General features: G+C 42.5%; 7 protein-coding genes and 6 non-coding genes across 13 annotated transcripts; all 13 read left to right on the top strand. All coding sequences in view use genetic code 6, as the record gives it.

Moving 5' to 3' along the window:
• Window positions 1-74: 74 nt before the first annotated feature.
• Window positions 75-145, top strand: SS50377_t20048. Its single transcript has one exon. It is a non-coding gene; the product is annotated as a tRNA-Gly (tRNA).
• Window positions 146-512: 367 nt separating this feature from the next.
• SS50377_24202 (uncharacterized protein) lies at window positions 513-884 on the top strand (the record flags this gene model as incomplete). The annotated part of the gene is made up of 1 exon (XM_067908050.1): window positions 513-884. One exon carries the CDS (start codon window positions 513-515, stop codon window positions 882-884), a length of 372 nt encoding a protein of 123 aa, XP_067765024.1.
• Window positions 885-1,926: 1,042 nt separating this feature from the next.
• On the top strand, window positions 1,927-1,997 carry SS50377_t20049. Its single transcript has one exon. It is a non-coding gene; the product is annotated as a tRNA-Gly (tRNA).
• Window positions 1,998-2,364: 367 nt separating this feature from the next.
• SS50377_24201 (uncharacterized protein) lies at window positions 2,365-2,736 on the top strand (the record flags this gene model as incomplete). The annotated part of the gene is made up of 1 exon (XM_067908049.1): window positions 2,365-2,736. The coding sequence occupies one exon, from the start codon at window positions 2,365-2,367 to the stop codon at window positions 2,734-2,736; it is 372 nt and encodes a 123-aa protein (XP_067765023.1).
• A 1,042-nt stretch (window positions 2,737-3,778) lies between these two features.
• SS50377_t20050 lies at window positions 3,779-3,849 on the top strand. Its single transcript has one exon. It is a non-coding gene; the product is annotated as a tRNA-Gly (tRNA).
• Window positions 3,850-4,216: 367 nt separating this feature from the next.
• Window positions 4,217-4,588, top strand: SS50377_24200 (uncharacterized protein; the record flags this gene model as incomplete). The annotated part of the gene is made up of 1 exon (XM_067908048.1): window positions 4,217-4,588. One exon carries the CDS (start codon window positions 4,217-4,219, stop codon window positions 4,586-4,588), a length of 372 nt encoding a protein of 123 aa, XP_067765022.1.
• Window positions 4,589-5,630: 1,042 nt separating this feature from the next.
• SS50377_t20051 lies at window positions 5,631-5,701 on the top strand. Its single transcript has one exon. It is a non-coding gene; the product is annotated as a tRNA-Gly (tRNA).
• A 367-nt stretch (window positions 5,702-6,068) lies between these two features.
• SS50377_24199 (uncharacterized protein) lies at window positions 6,069-6,440 on the top strand (the record flags this gene model as incomplete). Its single annotated transcript, XM_067908047.1, has 1 exon — window positions 6,069-6,440. One exon carries the CDS (start codon window positions 6,069-6,071, stop codon window positions 6,438-6,440), a length of 372 nt encoding a protein of 123 aa, XP_067765021.1.
• Window positions 6,441-7,482: 1,042 nt separating this feature from the next.
• On the top strand, window positions 7,483-7,553 carry SS50377_t20052. Its single transcript has one exon. It is a non-coding gene; the product is annotated as a tRNA-Gly (tRNA).
• Window positions 7,554-7,920: 367 nt separating this feature from the next.
• Window positions 7,921-8,292, top strand: SS50377_24198 (uncharacterized protein; the record flags this gene model as incomplete). The annotated part of the gene is made up of 1 exon (XM_067908046.1): window positions 7,921-8,292. One exon carries the CDS (start codon window positions 7,921-7,923, stop codon window positions 8,290-8,292), a length of 372 nt encoding a protein of 123 aa, XP_067765020.1.
• Window positions 8,293-9,334: 1,042 nt separating this feature from the next.
• Window positions 9,335-9,405, top strand: SS50377_t20053. Its single transcript has one exon. It is a non-coding gene; the product is annotated as a tRNA-Gly (tRNA).
• A 548-nt stretch (window positions 9,406-9,953) lies between these two features.
• Window positions 9,954-10,220, top strand: SS50377_24197 (uncharacterized protein; the record flags this gene model as incomplete). Its single annotated transcript, XM_067908045.1, has 1 exon — window positions 9,954-10,220. The coding sequence occupies one exon, from the start codon at window positions 9,954-9,956 to the stop codon at window positions 10,218-10,220; it is 267 nt and encodes an 88-aa protein (XP_067765019.1).
• Window positions 10,221-10,373: 153 nt separating this feature from the next.
• On the top strand, window positions 10,374-15,749 carry SS50377_24196 (uncharacterized protein; the record flags this gene model as incomplete). Its single annotated transcript, XM_067908044.1, has 1 exon — window positions 10,374-15,749. The coding sequence occupies one exon, from the start codon at window positions 10,374-10,376 to the stop codon at window positions 15,747-15,749; it is 5,376 nt and encodes a 1,791-aa protein (XP_067765018.1).
• Window positions 15,750-15,806: the final 57 nt, after the last annotated feature.

Raw genomic sequence — 15,806 nt, 5'->3', positions numbered from 1 at the left:
AGCCGTGGTGGCCTCGGGCTCCGCGTAACAGCAACTAACACATAGCAGTGACTATTAATTAACGATCCATCCATGCGCCGTTGGTCTAGTGGTAGAATATGTGCTTGCCATGCACGTGGTCTGGGTTCGATTCCCGGACGGTGCAACTTTTGTCTTTTCTGCGAAATGGTGGGCATACCAATGTGAGCCGCGGAGTGTACACTGCGTGGTCCACTCCAACGTGCGGCGACACTATTGGGGTACTTGGCCATCGGCAGTGGGTACCTAGCCCAGACACTCCTGCCACTTTCGGGTCACGTCTTCGCCCCGAGCCACCACTTGCTATTTATATAATATTAATGTTTCCCTTATGGCCAAACAAAATTCCAAACAAAATTCTATCCCGATCGCTGTGATTATCTTGTCTAAATATATGGCGTTCACTATATATTATCCACTATGCGGCTGCTTTCCGGTTTGACCTCGTCAAGTTATCCAAAGTTTTGCCTCCCCACAAGCTCTCCTTTTCGTAAATGTTTAGACCTAAGAACTTCGAGAAGGACAAGACGTACTACCGGGCATTCTAGTCTGTAATGGCAGAGTATGCATATAACATCATTAGCCCTGCCCATGCGGTGGTCATGTACTAGAACATGCTTAAGGCACGGCTGGTGGATCGGTCTCACTGCTTCATGGTAAAAGTAGCAAAGGCGTACAATCGCGCCAGCCAGCACCAGATTTCCAACTACGGGGCCGCATAGTACTTTTACAAAACATTCCATCGCCACTCAAATAACTATAGAGGTGAGGGGACGTAGGTGCATCCCGTTGCCGAGGTGCTCGACTTATGCTAGGAGGTATCCTCCTTTGGATACCAAAATCTATTTGATGACTTTCTGATGTGAGCCGATTAGTATTACTCCATAGAGATCATAATGATTTCTTGTCTTCCGTACAAGCATCGGTGTGCAAATCCAAGGTTGCGTCTCCCTGGAGAGCGGAGAGAATACCTGCCTTGGCCGCTGCTAATCTGTCAGGATCAAGGAAAACTACCGCACTTCTGGCGCGATTCACTATCTAAGTCCGCCTCTCAGTGCGCCTGCTAAACTTAGAATCGGTTGTGAGCGTTTTCGGGGAGCTCTGCCGGTAGATGCCGGCTAGCTTTTACTGCAGATCCATGGCAGAGTATCCTGGGAAAAGATGTCTCATCTTCGCAAAGTTTGAGCCGTAGTGCGTGGCGGCCTTGATGAGGAGGGCCTGCTCCTACTCGGAAAACAAGCGGACCTCGCCCATTCTTTGGCGGTTCCATTCGCCAATATATAATAGCGATATTCAGCCGAAGCCAGTGTTTGGTGAGGGAGGTCGGGACGGGCATCATGCTTCCGACCTTGATGCTGCGTAGGATGGCCCATACCACCGTAGTAGCCCATCATCCGGCATTTTAGCATTCCAGCGCATAAAGGCAGCGCCGGATGAGTGCATAACTCGCTTTCCTCACCAGCTTAAACTAGGAGTTTCTGCAGACGGCTAATACTACGAATACTATAATACGGTGAGCAAGATTCTAAATTTAGAAAGTTAGAATACAAAAGGTGAGTAGTAGTGTAATTAAGGTAGGTTCCATGCTTCTCCACTTTGAAAAATGTCCAACGTAATGAAGGCCTCCAGATTCCTACAAGCAAAGCTGCTGGTCGAGACGAACATACCAGCCCTCCAGATACCGATGGGAGAAAGTAGTTAACAGGAGCCCCGCGGAGTGTGCCATGGGCGCTTCCACGCGGAGGCGATGTGTTAGTGAGTAGCGTACTTTGATGTCGTGTCCAGACCTGGTGGCAGATAAGCCAGATAGCACCCAGAGTCCTACCTGGAAAGAAGCCGGGGTGGCCTCGGGCTCCGCGTAACAGCAACTAACACATAGCAGTGACTATTAATTAACGATCCATCCATGCGCCGTTGGTCTAGTGGTAGAATATGTGCTTGCCATGCACGTGGTCTGGGTTCGATTCCCGGACGGTGCAACTTTTGTCTTTTCTGCGAAATGGTGGGCATACCAATGTGAGCCGCGGAGTGTACACTGCGTGGTCCACTCCAACGTGCGGCGACACTATTGGGGTACTTGGCCATCGGCAGTGGGTACCTAGCCCAGACACTCCTGCCACTTTCGGGTCACGTCTTCGCCCCGAGCCACCACTTGCTATTTATATAATATTAATGTTTCCCTTATGGCCAAACAAAATTCCAAACAAAATTCTATCCCGATCGCTGTGATTATCTTGTCTAAATATATGGCGTTCACTATATATTATCCACTATGCGGCTGCTTTCCGGTTTGACCTCGTCAAGTTATCCAAAGTTTTGCCTCCCCACAAGCTCTCCTTTTCGTAAATGTTTAGACCTAAGAACTTCGAGAAGGACAAGACGTACTACCGGGCATTCTAGTCTGTAATGGCAGAGTATGCATATAACATCATTAGCCCTGCCCATGCGGTGGTCATGTACTAGAACATGCTTAAGGCACGGCTGGTGGATCGGTCTCACTGCTTCATGGTAAAAGTAGCAAAGGCGTACAATCGCGCCAGCCAGCACCAGATTTCCAACTACGGGGCCGCATAGTACTTTTACAAAACATTCCATCGCCACTCAAATAACTATAGAGGTGAGGGGACGTAGGTGCATCCCGTTGCCGAGGTGCTCGACTTATGCTAGGAGGTATCCTCCTTTGGATACCAAAATCTATTTGATGACTTTCTGATGTGAGCCGATTAGTATTACTCCATAGAGATCATAATGATTTCTTGTCTTCCGTACAAGCATCGGTGTGCAAATCCAAGGTTGCGTCTCCCTGGAGAGCGGAGAGAATACCTGCCTTGGCCGCTGCTAATCTGTCAGGATCAAGGAAAACTACCGCACTTCTGGCGCGATTCACTATCTAAGTCCGCCTCTCAGTGCGCCTGCTAAACTTAGAATCGGTTGTGAGCGTTTTCGGGGAGCTCTGCCGGTAGATGCCGGCTAGCTTTTACTGCAGATCCATGGCAGAGTATCCTGGGAAAAGATGTCTCATCTTCGCAAAGTTTGAGCCGTAGTGCGTGGCGGCCTTGATGAGGAGGGCCTGCTCCTACTCGGAAAACAAGCGGACCTCGCCCATTCTTTGGCGGTTCCATTCGCCAATATATAATAGCGATATTCAGCCGAAGCCAGTGTTTGGTGAGGGAGGTCGGGACGGGCATCATGCTTCCGACCTTGATGCTGCGTAGGATGGCCCATACCACCGTAGTAGCCCATCATCCGGCATTTTAGCATTCCAGCGCATAAAGGCAGCGCCGGATGAGTGCATAACTCGCTTTCCTCACCAGCTTAAACTAGGAGTTTCTGCAGACGGCTAATACTACGAATACTATAATACGGTGAGCAAGATTCTAAATTTAGAAAGTTAGAATACAAAAGGTGAGTAGTAGTGTAATTAGGGTAGGTTCCATGCTTCTCCACTTTGAAAAATGTCCAACGTAATGAAGGCCTCCAGATTCCTACAAGCAAAGCTGCTGGTCGAGACGAACATACCAGCCCTCCAGATACCGATGGGAGAAAGTAGTTAACAGGAGCCCCGCGGAGTGTGCCATGGGCGCTTCCACGCGGAGGCGATGTGTTAGTGAGTAGCGTACTTTGATGTCGTGTCCAGACCTGGTGGCAGATAAGCCAGATAGCACCCAGAGTCCTACCTGGAAAGAAGCCGGGGTGGCCTCGGGCTCCGCGTAACAGCAACTAACACATAGCAGTGACTATTAATTAACGATCCATCCATGCGCCGTTGGTCTAGTGGTAGAATATGTGCTTGCCATGCACGTGGTCTGGGTTCGATTCCCGGACGGTGCAACTTTTGTCTTTTCTGCGAAATGGTGGGCATACCAATGTGAGCCGCGGAGTGTACACTGCGTGGTCCACTCCAACGTGCGGCGACACTATTGGGGTACTTGGCCATCGGCAGTGGGTACCTAGCCCAGACACTCCTGCCACTTTCGGGTCACGTCTTCGCCCCGAGCCACCACTTGCTATTTATATAATATTAATGTTTCCCTTATGGCCAAACAAAATTCCAAACAAAATTCTATCCCGATCGCTGTGATTATCTTGTCTAAATATATGGCGTTCACTATATATTATCCACTATGCGGCTGCTTTCCGGTTTGACCTCGTCAAGTTATCCAAAGTTTTGCCTCCCCACAAGCTCTCCTTTTCGTAAATGTTTAGACCTAAGAACTTCGAGAAGGACAAGACGTACTACCGGGCATTCTAGTCTGTAATGGCAGAGTATGCATATAACATCATTAGCCCTGCCCATGCGGTGGTCATGTACTAGAACATGCTTAAGGCACGGCTGGTGGATCGGTCTCACTGCTTCATGGTAAAAGTAGCAAAGGCGTACAATCGCGCCAGCCAGCACCAGATTTCCAACTACGGGGCCGCATAGTACTTTTACAAAACATTCCATCGCCACTCAAATAACTATAGAGGTGAGGGGACGTAGGTGCATCCCGTTGCCGAGGTGCTCGACTTATGCTAGGAGGTATCCTCCTTTGGATACCAAAATCTATTTGATGACTTTCTGATGTGAGCCGATTAGTATTACTCCATAGAGATCATAATGATTTCTTGTCTTCCGTACAAGCATCGGTGTGCAAATCCAAGGTTGCGTCTCCCTGGAGAGCGGAGAGAATACCTGCCTTGGCCGCTGCTAATCTGTCAGGATCAAGGAAAACTACCGCACTTCTGGCGCGATTCACTATCTAAGTCCGCCTCTCAGTGCGCCTGCTAAACTTAGAATCGGTTGTGAGCGTTTTCGGGGAGCTCTGCCGGTAGATGCCGGCTAGCTTTTACTGCAGATCCATGGCAGAGTATCCTGGGAAAAGATGTCTCATCTTCGCAAAGTTTGAGCCGTAGTGCGTGGCGGCCTTGATGAGGAGGGCCTGCTCCTACTCGGAAAACAAGCGGACCTCGCCCATTCTTTGGCGGTTCCATTCGCCAATATATAATAGCGATATTCAGCCGAAGCCAGTGTTTGGTGAGGGAGGTCGGGACGGGCATCATGCTTCCGACCTTGATGCTGCGTAGGATGGCCCATACCACCGTAGTAGCCCATCATCCGGCATTTTAGCATTCCAGCGCATAAAGGCAGCGCCGGATGAGTGCATAACTCGCTTTCCTCACCAGCTTAAACTAGGAGTTTCTGCAGACGGCTAATACTACGAATACTATAATACGGTGAGCAAGATTCTAAATTTAGAAAGTTAGAATACAAAAGGTGAGTAGTAGTGTAATTAAGGTAGGTTCCATGCTTCTCCACTTTGAAAAATGTCCAACGTAATGAAGGCCTCCAGATTCCTACAAGCAAAGCTGCTGGTCGAGACGAACATACCAGCCCTCCAGATACCGATGGGAGAAAGTAGTTAACAGGAGCCCCGCGGAGTGTGCCATGGGCGCTTCCACGCGGAGGCGATGTGTTAGTGAGTAGCGTACTTTGATGTCGTGTCCAGACCTGGTGGCAGATAAGCCAGATAGCACCCAGAGTCCTACCTGGAAAGAAGCCGTGGTGGCCTCGGGCTCCGCGTAACAGCAACTAACACATAGCAGTGACTATTAATTAACGATCCATCCATGCGCCGTTGGTCTAGTGGTAGAATATGTGCTTGCCATGCACGTGGTCTGGGTTCGATTCCCGGACGGTGCAACTTTTGTCTTTTCTGCGAAATGGTGGGCATACCAATGTGAGCCGCGGAGTGTACACTGCGTGGTCCACTCCAACGTGCGGCGACACTATTGGGGTACTTGGCCATCGGCAGTGGGTACCTAGCCCAGACACTCCTGCCACTTTCGGGTCACGTCTTCGCCCCGAGCCACCACTTGCTATTTATATAATATTAATGTTTCCCTTATGGCCAAACAAAATTCCAAACAAAATTCTATCCCGATCGCTGTGATTATCTTGTCTAAATATATGGCGTTCACTATATATTATCCACTATGCGGCTGCTTTCCGGTTTGACCTCGTCAAGTTATCCAAAGTTTTGCCTCCCCACAAGCTCTCCTTTTCGTAAATGTTTAGACCTAAGAACTTCGAGAAGGACAAGACGTACTACCGGGCATTCTAGTCTGTAATGGCAGAGTATGCATATAACATCATTAGCCCTGCCCATGCGGTGGTCATGTACTAGAACATGCTTAAGGCACGGCTGGTGGATCGGTCTCACTGCTTCATGGTAAAAGTAGCAAAGGCGTACAATCGCGCCAGCCAGCACCAGATTTCCAACTACGGGGCCGCATAGTACTTTTACAAAACATTCCATCGCCACTCAAATAACTATAGAGGTGAGGGGACGTAGGTGCATCCCGTTGCCGAGGTGCTCGACTTATGCTAGGAGGTATCCTCCTTTGGATACCAAAATCTATTTGATGACTTTCTGATGTGAGCCGATTAGTATTACTCCATAGAGATCATAATGATTTCTTGTCTTCCGTACAAGCATCGGTGTGCAAATCCAAGGTTGCGTCTCCCTGGAGAGCGGAGAGAATACCTGCCTTGGCCGCTGCTAATCTGTCAGGATCAAGGAAAACTACCGCACTTCTGGCGCGATTCACTATCTAAGTCCGCCTCTCAGTGCGCCTGCTAAACTTAGAATCGGTTGTGAGCGTTTTCGGGGAGCTCTGCCGGTAGATGCCGGCTAGCTTTTACTGCAGATCCATGGCAGAGTATCCTGGGAAAAGATGTCTCATCTTCGCAAAGTTTGAGCCGTAGTGCGTGGCGGCCTTGATGAGGAGGGCCTGCTCCTACTCGGAAAACAAGCGGACCTCGCCCATTCTTTGGCGGTTCCATTCGCCAATATATAATAGCGATATTCAGCCGAAGCCAGTGCTTGGTGAGGGAGGTCGGGACGGGCATCATGCTTCCGACCTTGATGCTGCGTAGGATGGCCCATACCACCGTAGTAGCCCATCATCCGGCATTTTAGCATTCCAGCGCATAAAGGCAGCGCCGGATGAGTGCATAACTCGCTTTCCTCACCAGCTTAAACTAGGAGTTTCTGCAGACGGCTAATACTACGAATACTATAATACGGTGAGCAAGATTCTAAATTTAGAAAGTTAGAATACAAAAGGTGAGTAGTAGTGTAATTAAGGTAGGTTCCATGCTTCTCCACTTTGAAAAATGTCCAACGTAATGAAGGCCTCCAGATTCCTACAAGCAAAGCTGCTGGTCGAGACGAACATACCAGCCCTCCAGATACCGATGGGAGAAAGTAGTTAACAGGAGCCCCGCGGAGTGTGCCATGGGCGCTTCCACGCGGAGGCGATGTGTTAGTGAGTAGCGTACTTTGATGTCGTGTCCAGACCTGGTGGCAGATAAGCCAGATAGCACCCAGAGTCCTACCTGGAAAGAAGCCGGGGTGGCCTCGGGCTCCGCGTAACAGCAACTAACACATAGCAGTGACTATTAATTAACGATCCATCCATGCGCCGTTGGTCTAGTGGTAGAATATGTGCTTGCCATGCACGTGGTCTGGGTTCGATTCCCGGACGGTGCAACTTTTGTCTTTTCTGCGAAATGGTGGGCATACCAATGTGAGCCGCGGAGTGTACACTGCGTGGTCCACTCCAACGTGCGGCGACACTATTGGGGTACTTGGCCATCGGCAGTGGGTACCTAGCCCAGACACTCCTGCCACTTTCGGGTCACGTCTTCGCCCCGAGCCACCACTTGCTATTTATATAATATTAATGTTTCCCTTATGGCCAAACAAAATTCCAAACAAAATTCTATCCCGATCGCTGTGATTATCTTGTCTAAATATATGGCGTTCACTATATATTATCCACTATGCGGCTGCTTTCCGGTTTGACCTCGTCAAGTTATCCAAAGTTTTGCCTCCCCACAAGCTCTCCTTTTCGTAAATGTTTAGACCTAAGAACTTCGAGAAGGACAAGACGTACTACCGGGCATTCTAGTCTGTAATGGCAGAGTATGCATATAACATCATTAGCCCTGCCCATGCGGTGGTCATGTACTAGAACATGCTTAAGGCACGGCTGGTGGATCGGTCTCACTGCTTCATGGTAAAAGTAGCAAAGGCGTACAATCGCGCCAGCCAGCACCAGATTTCCAACTACGGGGCCGCATAGTACTTTTACAAAACATTCCATCGCCACTCAAATAACTATAGAGGTGAGGGGACGTAGGTGCATCCCGTTGCCGAGGTGCTCGACTTATGCTAGGAGGTATCCTCCTTTGGATACCAAAATCTATTTGATGACTTTCTGATGTGAGCCGATTAGTATTACTCCATAGAGATCATAATGATTTCTTGTCTTCCGTACAAGCATCGGCGTGCAAATCCAAGGTTGCGTCTCCCTGGAGAGTGGAGAGAATACCTGCCTTGGCCGCTGCTAATCTGTCAGGATCAAGGAAAACTACCGCACTTCTGGCGCGATTCACTATCTAAGTCCGCCTCTCAGTGCGCCTGCTAAACTTAGAATCGGTTGTGAGCGTTTTCGGGGAGCTCTGCCGGTAGATGCCGGCTAGCTTTTACTGCAGATCCATGGCAGAGTATCCTGGGAAAAGATGTCTCATCTTCGCAAAGTTTGAGCCGTAGTGCGTGGCGGCCTTGATGAGGAGGGCCTGCTCCTACTCGGAAAACAAGCGGACCTCGCCCATTCTTTGGCGGTTCCATTCGCCAATATATAATAGCGATATTCAGCCGAAGCCAGTGTTTGGTGAGGGAGGTCGGGACGGGCATCATGCTTCCGACCTTGATGCTGCGTAGGATGGCCCATACCACCGTAGTAGCCCATCATCCGGCATTTTAGCATTCCAGCGCATAAAGGCAGCGCCGGATGAGTGCATAACTCGCTTTCCTCACCAGCTTAAACTAGGAGTTTCTGCAGACGGCTAATACTACGAATACTATAATACGGTGAGCAAGATTCTAAATTTAGAAAGTTAGAATACAAAAGGTGAGTAGTAGTGTAATTAAGGTAGGTTCCATGCTTCTCCACTTTGAAAAATGTCCAACGTAATGAAGGCCTCCAGATTCCTACAAGCAAAGCTGCTGGTCGAGACGAACATACCAGCCCTCCAGATACCGATGGGAGAAAGTAGTTAACAGGAGCCCCGCGGAGTGTGCCATGGGCGCTTCCACGCGGAGGCGATGTGTTAGTGAGTAGCGTACTTTGATGTCGTGTCCAGACCTGGTGGCAGATAAGCCAGATAGCACCCAGAGTCCTACCTGGAAAGAAGCCGTGGTGGCCTCGGGCTCCGCGTAACAGCAACTAACACATAGCAGTGACTATTAATTAACGATCCATCCATGCGCCGTTGGTCTAGTGGTAGAATATGTGCTTGCCATGCACGTGGTCTGGGTTCGATTCCCGGACGGTGCAACTTTTGTCTTTTCTGCGAAATGGTGGGCATACCAATGTGAGCCGCGGAGTGTACACTGCGTGGTCCACTCCAACGTGCGGCGACACTATTGGGGTACTTGGCCATCGGCAGTGGGTACCTAGCCCAGACACTCCTGCCACTTTCGGGTCACGTCTTCGCCCCGAGCCACCGCATGGTATTCATGTGATTTTTTTCGCTGAAATATATATTTCGCAGTAGATAAAGACAGCTTTATATATTTATAGTTAATTTATTCATTGTATATTACAAAAATAAAGTTAATATATTAATAAAATCTATTAATAGTAATTAAACCAATTCTATTACAAGCAAATTTTGAAGATATCGTTGAAACTCAGAATAATATTAATAATATAAATATGTTATTGTTTGTGGTTTCTACTTTTCAGTTTCTGACAAGAATAAACCATTATATTTATAATAATATAAACTGTTAGAGTAAAGATCTATAGATGTTAAAACCACAAAATATTTATTTATTTATAACATAATATCATAGATGTTTTAAAAATCTTTCTCATCAATAATGCCAAAAGAAATTTGGAGTTTCGATAAAATTGAAGAACTTGCAAATGCAGTTAAAATATATTAAACAAATTTCAAAGATATTAAAATTAATGTATTCAAAAATTTGTCAGAGACATAAATAAGAAATGCATACTACAAGCTAAAAAGAGAAGATCCTGGTTTATTTGATTTTTAGCCATTTAAGAAAGTCCACAGACTATAGTTTAACTATTCTGAAGCGGATGTATCTTTTGATATAGATTTTATGACTAATATACAAATTTGATGTGAAATATATTTTTACTTTATTTACAGAGCATCATATAAAATTATTTATAGTAAAAGTTATTTGATTACTATACATAATTATAACTATATTGAATATTAACATCTTATTAATAAAATAAAATATTATATATTATTAAGGATGATAATTAAAATGTTTGCTAAAAATCGAATTTAATTCCCTATCTTTAAAGGAGGATATCTAAGAAATAATCATAAAAATGTCATCTTTAAAGTATAATAAGTAGTTGAATAGTTTGAAACACCATTTGTTATTTATGGAAAATAAGTTAAAATTATGCCAAAAACTTAATTGGTAAAAAATAATGATTATTTACTATAGTTAAAACCTATTGAATAGAAATAAATAAAATTTACAGGCAAATAGTATGAAGTTTCATCATGGAATTGTGTAAATTAGGTTTAGATAGGACTTTAAAATTCTATTATGTCAATGGATACAATTGAAGTTTAACTTAATGGTTAACCATTTTTAACTAAAAGTTAATAATTTATATATATGAATAACTAGCTGTTTAAACTTACAAAAGAGTTTGAAGTAGGGTAAAAAATTGCAGACTGTAATAAATTAATTCAAGTTTTTGGGGATTAAGATAGCTTAATACTTTTAACAAGTAATTAATAAATATTTATTAATTAATTATAGTTCAAGTCCTTTAAATAGTTTGCTTATTTTACAAGAAGCTTTATGCCAAGAGGATTTATTTATAATACACTTACCAGACTTATCCAATTTTAGAGAAAATTACCTGTAATATTAACATTTGAACAGTAAATATTCCTAGTATTCGGTAATATTCTTATACATATGTTTGAAGATAAAGTTATTGACTATCATTTTCTATATCCACATTTTTATAATAAGAACCTTTAAAAATACATTATATAATCATAGAGCAGAGTTTAAGCAGTATAGATATTATTTCCATTTTTATTAGTAGGGTATACAAATTCATTTTTCGAGGTTTATTTGATTGGTAGTGGGTATAATGGAACTAACCGCCAGCCATTATTTTCACTTAATCTCAACATAGGTTAAATATTGTCAATTTTACCAGTAAAATCTAATGACTAATTATTCGCATTTATTGCTGGCAAATCCTCAAAACATGTTATTTTTCAACAGATACATCCAGATCCAAATCTCTAAACTAGGACTGAAATTCAGGGAGTGAGGTCTGGGTTTATCAAAGAATTGCTTCCAATTTCAATTAACCTAGAATCATCACTTATAATTCATAATAGTGGGAATAATTTAGTCAGTATCAATTTGGAAAATTCTTACCAATATATATAATAATACGAATTCAGCGTTGTAGAATTATTAGAAAAACCTTCATTGGACCCTGTTGAGTCTGCGATAATTTTCAATCAAATTTAACTAAATTCACTCCTACTAGTAGAAGCAAAATTGTACCAGAAGCGTGCAGTTTAACTAAAAGCCTCAAACCTGCAGGCTGAGGCGTTGTTCTAAAATTTTTAATTCTTAAAACTTGTTTTGTAAGAAGAGGAAATCCTAGACGGGAAATTATTTTTTCTGTGCACAGGACTAGTTTACATTTCCAACTCGGACTTGTAAGAATAACAACTGGAATATAGCAGGCAACGTGCTAGAGATCGCTAAGAAAGAAAGATTGGCCTCAGAATGGAGAAGTTAGCAAAAACCTAGAAAATTTTGAAACAAACAGCTATGTTTTTTCGTGAGAAAAAGTATCCATTTTTCGATTTTTTGAATACAACACATCATTCTCAAGCAGTTTTTAGCTAGAAAAGGTTTATCGAGGAGGAAAATTTTTGCACAGGTCTTATTAGCTAGGAAACAACGTAAAACTTGCATGAGATGGATGAAAAATCAGCAATGTAGTTATAAGATGAATCCGATGAAATTTCAGGGGAAGTAATTCGTGGTCTTAAACAGATTTAAAATGAAACTTTAGAGAATAAAGATGATATTATTAGGAGAGAAAGTTATGGGGAATAGGTTGAAAATTAAAAAATTGATAACTTGTTTCAATCAGAAGCATCTATAGAGACTACGATATAAGAAAAAGCAAAAATAAGTAGTAAAAATGCTGAATTATCTGATATTCATATTGAAACCAATTAGTCAAATGATGATGAATAGGAAAATATACTAATTAACAACAATATGATAGATAGTGGTTAGTAAGTTGTTAAAGAAAAACAGTTTGTATAAATAGAAGAAAATATAATAGAATAAGCAGATAGCGTAATTAATAAAAGCAAAGACTCACTACTTTAAGTTAGTCCTGATGCAGATAATAAAGAGATTGAAAATTAAGATGCAAATGAAGTGGAGCCTATTGAAGATTAGAAAAAATTATTAGATGATAATGAGTAGCCTTTACTTTCTTCTAGAGATGATAAATCTGAAATAGATGACAAAGGGGTTATTATAGATTAAAAAGAAAGTTCATCGTTTAACCCACATTTGGTTGATTCATTTTCAAGCCTTAATTCAGAATCAAGTTCATATGAAGATTAAAAGCCAGAAAAATTTATCCCACTAGTACCATTTGTTCCTATAGTGTTAACAACAGAAGAAAAAGCAGCTATTGAGTAACTTCCTGATTTGTTTAAATTTGCGGATAAAGAAACAAAAATAAATGATGATACTTTGAAAAAAGTTGATGCAAATAAATTTGGTTTTGAACAAGACTATTTAGTTCTATCAAATTATCTGTAAGGAGTTGCATTTGGGCATGATTATGCAGGAGATTAAATTAAAAACATTAAAAATTTGTTTAAAACTAAAGTCAGAAACACTCAGTAAGATCTATCAGTTTCTAACGAATATAAAAAAATGGCAAGTTATGCAGATGACGATTCCATAAGTTAGACATCAAAGACTTCCAAGGCGACGCAAAATACAACATGTACTATTACACATATTGATGATGAATCTACTCAATATACTTATGAAGAACAGTCTGAATCGTCAGAGTAACTTGGTGGCGCAACATTCATTATTAAAAATGCTTAAAAAGTTCAAGCTATAACATCAGCCGCAAATTAAATTGAAGAGTAAATTTAATCATAATTGGAAAAAGAAATTAAAAAACATAAACAGGCACCTAAAAAATATATTAAAGTGAAAAAATTAAAATAGTCTATACCAACATTTAAGCTTGCAACTAGAAAATAGAAGAAAAAGAGACCAATTTCTGGATAATTTGTAGCAGTTAAAGTTAAAAAATCAACTTCAACAGATAAAATTATTGATATGAAAAAAGAAGAAAAAGCGAAACAATTTAAAAACTCTTTATTAATAAATGAAGATATTAAGGATAATATTGGTAGTAACAATCTTACAAATAATAGTCAAATTATTACTGCAAAATAGACTGCGATATTTAAACCACAAGTATATAAACAATATTAAACTAATTTTGCATATTAACCCAATGTCCTGACAACAGTTTTAACACAACAGTAACTTAAAGACTCTAGTTTTATACAAAGCTAAATATAGTAACTGCAAGAACTGTAGAAATAGTACTAATCTGAAATTAACTTTGAAGACTTATCAAACGAAATTGGCACTATTTTAGGTGGAAATTTTAGACTATGTCAAACTCCATAAATAGTACCAGAGGATGATAAGGTAACAGATTTTGGTTATACATTTTTACGATAAATATAGCCAGCAATGCAAGGTGTTTTTACAGATTCTGTATTCCTAATCTTTGATCCAAAATTCTTTCCAAAAGATGAATTTAGCAAAACCTTCTGCACGGTTGATATTTATGATAGATAGTTCCTTATGCCAGCCCTTATGCACTATTTCAAAAAGATTTTCACTGATTTTTACAGTAAAAATATCCCAAAACATGTTTACGACTTATACCATAGACTCGAAGATAAGGGCGTAAAAGTTGACATCAAAGAAATGCACATTTACCCAATTTCATTCATTTGGTCCTACTTACTCCAGTTTAATGCGAAAGGAATTTATGATTTCTACTCGACCCAGAAATTTCATTTTCAGAACGACTAGGTTTAAATTCCAATGGGCCATATTTTATCTTCAAAATCGAATTTACACTCCAAGAAATTGATCGAAACGTGCAATTTCATCTTATTCAAATCGCGGTAGTTCTGGCAAAAAGTCGAGAAATTCGCAAGCACGAAATCGACCGAAATCCTGCGCCAGAAGGTGGAAAAACCCCCAAACGCCTCATTTGACGAGGAAAACGCCATGAAAACATACGAAAAACTCATTATTACGTCATATCAGAAGGGAGGGATCGAAAAATCGCTTTCAATTTCAATTCAGACCGAAAATTTTTTGCTCGAAAGCAGCCACCAAAACAGCATTTTCTACTGCAAATCGAGCTCGATTTTCGTCGATTGCGAGCGCGAATTCGACCTGGAGGGCCCCGGGGCGGCGGCGGCGCTGCTGGACGCCGAGGTGTACAATTTGCGCATTTTGGAGCACGCAAAAACGTCAAAAATCGTGCCGTATTCGCTCTGCGCGGCGCTGGTTCTGCACGCGCGCGACGCCGAAACCTCGGCGTTTATCCCGCTAATTCACCTCTTGAAATACCACCAAAACAGCGGAAAAACGTCGAATTTTTACGAATTTTTGCCCAAAATTTTCGAAATTGAAGCGGAAAAAATCGCAAAATCGTTATATCAGTTGTCTGTTTTTGAGATGAAAATTCGGTACCAGAAATTGCGTTTTCCGGCGTTTCTGGACTTCGAGGACATCGCGTTTTTGAAGCAGAAATTCGAGCGCGGAAACGTGTTCTGCGGCCGCGTTTTCCTGGACCCGAAAGAGCAGTTTTTCCTCGATTTCCAGGAGTCCGCGCGGCCTAAAAACGTGCTCAGAGACGCCGTTTCCGAGTACCAGAAACTGGCGAATTTGGACGTCTAGAAGGCGCTGCGGCTCCAGAAGCTGATTTTGAGGACCTACAACCAGGTCGGATCGCAGCAGCTCATCGTCGGGGACGTTGCGCAGCTCAAAACGGACGCTTTGCGGCATTTGGCGTGCGTCGAAAATGGCGAAATTTTTGAGGTCTAGAGCGACAATTCGCTGGATGAGGAGTTTTCGCTGGACGATGGCGCTGCGATTCAGCTGGAGAAGCGCTGTGGTAAATTTGGCGGGAAACTGGCCTAATTGGAGCAGCTGAAAAAAATTGGGGGCTCTAGGATCGGATAAGATGGAGCGGAAAGTGATATAAGGCATTTGAAAATGAGATAGCATGCGGCGTAAGATGATTTGGTGAATAGCTTGCGGATTTAGTAGTAAACGCTTAATGAGGTGGTGCAGAATGAGTATGTCTGGTATGACGAGACTAAAAAGTAGATTGAGATTGAAAAGAGACGTATTTTGAGCAACGCAATAAAGAATGCCGGAGAGCGTGACAACTACAGGTGCGATGTTAGTATGAGCCAGAAAACGAGTCATGGCATGCATGCGTTCCTGAAAGACCCTCTGGTCAAAAAAGTACCTGTAAAAATACTAAAAGGTATAGATAGAAAGTGATTTATAAATTATAATATTTTTTACTGGTTCTATGTTTACAGATAAATAATCGGATTA

This window comes from Spironucleus salmonicida, chromosome 4, assembly GCF_000497125.1.
Source record: "Spironucleus salmonicida strain ATCC 50377 chromosome 4, whole genome shotgun sequence".
NCBI lineage: Eukaryota > Fornicata > Diplomonadida > Hexamitidae > Spironucleus > Spironucleus salmonicida.
The sequence above is the reverse complement of the archived record's forward strand: the minus strand, read 5'-3'. Positions and strand labels throughout refer to the sequence as shown.